Source organism: Notothenia coriiceps, unplaced genomic scaffold, assembly GCF_000735185.1.
Source record: "Notothenia coriiceps isolate Sejong01 unplaced genomic scaffold, NC01 NC01_scaffold00011221, whole genome shotgun sequence".
Taxonomy (NCBI): Eukaryota; Metazoa; Chordata; class Actinopteri; order Perciformes; family Nototheniidae; genus Notothenia; species Notothenia coriiceps.
In genome coordinates this window covers 1-6,349 of record NW_011343922.1, presented here as the reverse complement: position 1 = coordinate 6,349, position 6,349 = coordinate 1, and the positions used below count along the sequence as shown (strand labels likewise).

Sequence of the window (6,349 nt, the reverse complement as noted above, 5' to 3'; positions counted from 1 at the left end):
CGTCCTCGAAGGGGAGGGCCCGGAACCGGCGGCGATGTCCCTCTGGCGTGCTGCCAAGTCGGTCCAGGATGGCCTTCCTCAGATGCCGGTACACATGCCGAGAGGCTGCTGGCAGGCTGTGGGCGGCTAGCTGCGCACTCCCAGATAGCAGAGGCAATAGCCGCGCTGCCCACTCCTCCTCCGGCCACCCGCACGCCGCCGCTGTGCCCTCAAATATGTCCAGGTATGCCTCCGGATCATCCTCTGCCGTCAATTTCTGGAGGGCAATTGAAGGCGGTCGGGCCGGGTTGGTAGCGGGATCGGACTCCCGCGCGGCCGGACGCTGCAGCAGCTCCCGGAGGAGAGCCCGGTCCTCGCGCTGGCTCGAGGTGATCCCGAGCAGAGCCTCGCTCTGCTGTCGCTGTAATGCTGTGGCGGTCTCCTGCATGTGAGCGAGACGTTGGAGGGCCTGACCCAGCGGGGTTTCTCCTTCCGACATCAGGTCCCTGTTCAGGCGCCACTGTGAGCCTCTCCGCTCACACAGGGTTCAAATAGGGACGGAAAGAGCAGGTTGGTTGACCACAGGCGTTTATTAACTCCAAACAAAAATATGCGCGGGTCTCAAACGTTGCCCGGGTGGGAAACTTCACAGGTCCTTTGGCGACCTTCCAGGATCCCGCCTACTGCATAACAGAACAGAACCAGGTTACGACATGCTTTTCTTCCCGCACTGATTACCTGATTCCGATCAGCTGTCTGGCCTCCGGCCGAGCCACTCCCTTCACTCCAGCAGCCAGCGCCCAAACCACACCCCGCTGCCACAACTAACAATGTTAAATGTTGAACACTGTCTTCGTCTCTTTTATCCTGCATTACATGTGCCCCTCTCATACACTGAAACAACTGCAATGTTGACTAATGAAATGTGTTATGCTAACAAAATATACATAACTGTATTAGGTAAGGTGAAAGCAATAACATTAAGTTGAACCTAATATATTTTATCTAAACTTAATATTATTTTGCTCAACTAACCTATTACCAAGTTGTTTTATACATAAGAAGAATTTGCTTTGGCATAAATGGTGCATACAGAGACACAGAAAGAAGAATATATGCAAAAATACCACGATTAAAGCTATTTAAAAAAACTACTCGAAGGCTATTGTGACAAATAAAAAAGAATGACCATATTTACACAAAATATGATTTTGTGAGTGACTGAGTACAGTCAAATATAATAAAATATGACAAATACTATATTCAAGGAGAGCTGTGCAGATTTCAAAATAGGTAGTGTGGAAGCAGAAATGTGCCAAATGTTGTGCAGGATTTGACAATATTATGTGTGAATTGCCTCCTTTGGAACGGGGTCTTTGCCCCCAATCAGCTGTTGCTCTGATAGTTGTATTCACCTAACAGAGACACAGAGGGAAACGCTGCAGGAGGAGAGCTCCAGCATCATTCAAGGAAACAGCCTTTTCTTCCATAAGCAGGTTCTCCACCTCTCCACACAGAGCGCGGTGGAAGGAGGGCGTCTGGCCAGATGGGCACCCAGAACAAATACAGCCGTGTTAATCTCTACTTGCCTTTCTGCCCCTGAGGCGAGTGTGTGTGACAGCTGTGTGTTTGTACGAGGCGTATTGATGGTTTGACCTCTCGACTTGATACACTTCTCTGTACTTCATCCTCCTGGACAAACAAAAGCGTAAGTATTAGACTTTGGTATTCTGCAGGCGCACGTCCCATTGTTGCCCCTGTCACAGCGCGGTGGGAGTAATGGAGGCTGTGGGGGTGCCTTGGGGGCAGTCCTCGCTGGTTAACATGCAAATGAATGGTTCTCTGGGCCTGAAAGGGTCACTCAGGTAAAACTGTGTGATAAGTCAGTGTCAGATTAATCCGCCATCAGTGTGTGTGTGGGTGGGTGGATGGTCAGCAGTGCAGCTGGACTCTTTCCTTTGAGCTACAATGTAAAAAAAAACACCTATTTTTCTACCAACAATTACACATAATAGTAATTGATTTGGGTAATTGCCAGTAGAGTATTTGGTGATTGTTGGAACAGAGGTAAAACAAAGACACTTTTAATGACTTTGAACATATTTTGTTCTGTTCAGTTTGAACAGTGGTGGGAAAGTATTGCAATTCTTTACTTGAGTGAAATTACTAAAAACCACACCGTAAAATACTACATTTCATGTAAAAGTACTGATTTGAGAATGGTACTTAAATTAAAGTTAATAAACATGATTAGGAAAATGTACTTTGGAGTAAAACTGCCCATTGCGGAAAAAAACTATTTTAAAGCAATGGCAGCAAATATTCACATAGCTGGAACTAAATATTTTTTAACACAAATTGTCTAGCACATTTTCTGTCTCTCATTGTTTGAGTTACTTAAATATAATTTTGGTTGGATTAATTTATAGTTTTTTTAGTGTAGTGTGTCAAATATCTGAGTTTATAAAGTAAAGTAAAGTAAATAAACTGAAAATACATTTAGTGCAGTAAAATGTAAAATATGGCTTCCAAAATGTAATACAGTAGAAGAATAAAGTAATATAAAATGAAAATACTTGGATAAAGTACCTCAAATGTGTACTACAGTAGCCTACTCACTTACTTTCCAACAATGATTTTGAATGTATTGCGTTTAACGAGATGAGTGAGGTAAAATGACTTTGTGTTAATGGAGTCTGGTGATCATATCAAATATATGTTTTGTACTTTAATAGATTATATAAAAAATGTCCACATCCCAAAGTAACATGTAAACCCTTGTGTTGTGTTTCATCCCTGCTGATCGGAGCTGGAGCTGATCAATACCGGGGCCGATGAAGAGGCTTTTGTCCCGGGAAAGAATGCAGATTGTCACTTTTCACACTGGAGACAAAAGCCTGATGTTAGTGGGTGGGTGGGTTTTTGTCCGGTGGGTAGGGGCCTTCAGTGGCTGCTACGCTGCCTTGTAACCCTGTAAACATGTCTGTTGTACATCAATCAAGCTCTATGAAAGAATTGAAACAGACAGACAGGAGATAGGGACAGACAGCCAATGGGGAGCCAGGGAACAAACACTGATGGTGATGGCCGGCCTGATGGTGTGGGTGTGTTTGGGGACGATCAATTTTGTATGATATCTTTTTTTATTTTATTGATATGCTCCCTGGGGAGGTAAATGCCATCATGGGCTGCACTATAGATGTCTGCTTTGAGGACGATTTATTGGTCTGGCATTTGATCTTCTGAGCTCACGGTGAAGGATGGGGAGATGGAATCATGGGAGCACCCATGGCCGCCCCCCACCCCCACCACCACTCAGTCCCCCACCCATGTCACCCTTTTTGCTCCTTCCATCATGTATCTGTCCCTTCTGCTGCCATACATCCCTCACTGTCTTGTTTACCACAGAAGTGCCTCATAAAACCCGGGAAGGTGTGCTTTTAAAGATTTTAAAGGTTTTACCCAGGGTTCTGTTGTGCTAAAAGCCGTATAAATGACGGTCAGAGGTGATGATTCCTGTCTAATAATGAAACGTTAAAGTAATGCAGCTACCAGCCTTTAATTAGCTAAGTAATCTTAGGAGCACACTGCTCTTTCTTTTATTCCCATTTTCAGTCTGAGCTATTTCATTAACAGCCGAACACATGTGTAACGCTCATTTAACGATGCACAAGACCCACATCCAATAAAGGGACTAGAAGGAAGGACAGACACGGAGAGTATAAATCAATTGCATATTTAATTTTACTCGTTAAATAAAGCACTTGATTCATATGAAATCTATATTCTCTTAAATGGGTGATGAATTAAAAAGGCGCAGGCGTCGCCATGTGGTGTGTGAGAATAAAAGACTCCACTGCAACAGGACAGGGAGAATATGAGAGCTGTAATTGGATATCTGGGAATTAATTTGTCTGGCGAACATACTATGAATCACATCAGGTCCTAAAACCCAGATGGAGCAGAGAGGGAGGACTGGCACAAGGTGGTGGAGATGATATTTCATATTTCATATCTTTCACGAGTCTGCACTGCCACCATGTGGGGAGGAAAGAGTCAAACTGTGGGACAGCTGGATTTATTTAGACATGCATACATGCAATGTTGTATTAAGTAATTAGGTATCTATGGAGGTGTGTGGCGCAGTGGATAGAGCCTTGGTGTTGGGATCAGGGGGGCACAGGTTCAAACCCCACTGCAGTCAGCATTTCGTTGTGTCCCTGAGACACTTCACCCCAAATTGCTCCTGTGGGCATTGTCCAGTACTGAGTATGTAAGTCACTTTGGATAAAAGCATCTAACAAGTAAAATGTAATGTAAGGTATCTTAATAAAGTAAAAGTAGCAATACTACAGTGTAAAAATACTCTGTTACAAGTCCTGCATTTCAAATACTTCTTACTTAAGTAAAAGTATTAGCACCAAAAAAATAATGTAAGTACTAACAGTAAAAATACTTTCTGTGCTAAATGTCCCATTGTAGAATACATCATAGATGGTTCAACTTAGTATTATTGCTTTTGAAAGTTGACATAACACACACACAACACATTTGCCAACGTTTCAGCAGGATATCTTAACCTATAATTATATATCATAGTTTATTTATTAGTTAATTTATATTTTAGTTTTAGCTAATCTGAATCTGTGAAGGTAGTAACTAATTTTGTCAAAATGTTGTAGTGAAAAAAGCACAGCATTAGGCTGCCAAATTGTAGTCGAGTAGAAGTTTAAAGTAGCATAACAAAAAAAAAAGTACCTCAAAATCGTACTTGAGTAAATATACTTCACTATGACACCACTGGCTACACTTGAGCTCCCCAAAGAGTGCCACCATTCAAATAAAAATGGCTTTTCAAACTATGAATCAAAGCTGGATGAATAGTAGAATTGATCTGGTCCCCCATAGGGAAACATGTGGAGAATAACTACTGTGGGAAGAAGGCTAACCACTCTGAACCGTGAAACCTGAGAACCACTTGGACGTGACTATTGATGAAACTCTATTTCCTCCTGAGACTCAGTGTGAAAGAATGCAGAGTGGGAGCGAGGCCTGGAGTCACCTTATCACTGACACCTCCTATAACCACATTTATGAAGACATTTCTTTGGCGCTTTCTACATAAATGTCAGTATTATAATCCTCAATAATCTCCACCAAGAGGGTGATGGAGGATGTTTGTGACAGTTGGAACTGCACGTTTCCCCTTTAGAGCAGGAATGTTTCTGTATGTTTCAGCAGCCATGCATCAGTGTGAAGGATGTAGCTGAAGCTAAAAGAGGATCATGCTCATTAATTATGCCCCAATGGCCTATTTAATATTAGAAAAGCCTGGTGATAGAGATGTCTTTGCATTGACATTGTTTTAGCCTCCTCAGGGTCTCATTCCTCTGTCTGTTAGTTCCCAGTGTCTCACACGTTTATGTAATGACATGTCTGTAGTGAAAACAGGAACACTGCATGACAACAGCATTGTGATAATTGTTTGAGTCTTATTGAGCTGTCACTAATTTACAAAACAGGGTTTTTGGGGTGAACATTTAAAAAGTGCACTTGTTCTTTACCTTGGTTTGTTTCTTTATTAAATGCATGAGTTTTTCATTACAGCAAAGGCTTGAAGAAAGCCTTTCCGAGCAGTAAAAGCAAGAAGAGAAAGTTGAATTCAAACAGTCATTGTAATACTATTGTTAATTACAAATACTACATTACATTACATTACATTGCATTTAGCTGACGCTTTTATCCAAAGCGACTTACAATAAGTGCGTTCGAGCAACAAAGTACAAACTTGAAGAAAACAGAATCATATAAGTACATCAGGTTTCATAGAGCTAAAACATTTCAAGTGCTACTCAACTGGCTTTAGATAAGCCAGTCCTTTATTAGTATACAAGTGCTTTGTTAGTAATTCAATCGCTCGAAGTGGAGTCGAAAGAGATGAGTTTTCAGTCTGCCCCGGAAGATGTGTAAGCTTTCTGCTGTCCTGATTTCAATGGGGAGCTCATTCCACCATTTTGGAGCCAGGATAGCAAACCCACGTGTTTTTGCTGATGGGAACTTGGGTCCCCCTCGCAGAGCGGGTGCAGCGAGCTGTTTGGCTGATGCAGAGCGGAGTGCACGTGCTGGGGTGTACGGTTGAACCATGTCCTGGATGTAGGAAGGGCCAGATCCATTCGCAGCATGGTACGCAAGTACCATTGTCTTGAAGTGGATTCTAGCAGTTACCGGAAGCCAGTGAAGGGAGCAGAGGAGCGGCGTGGTGTGTGAGAATTTAGGAAGGTTAAAGACCAAACGAGCTACTGCATTCTGGATGAGCTGCAGAGGTCGGATGGCACATGCAGGTAGACCAGCCAGGAGGGAGTTGCAGTAG

General features: G+C 42.9%; 1 protein-coding gene across 1 annotated transcript in view; it reads right to left on the bottom strand.

Moving 5' to 3' along the window:
• LOC104946627 (uncharacterized) overlaps positions 1-478 on the bottom strand; it is a 2,581-nt gene extending 2,103 nt beyond the window's left edge. The window contains exon 1 of the mRNA XM_010772498.1: positions 55-478. Coding sequence (XP_010770800.1) covers positions 55-478 — 424 coding nt within the window. The remainder of the gene's footprint in view (positions 1-54) is intronic.
• Positions 479-6,349: the final 5,871 nt, after the last annotated feature.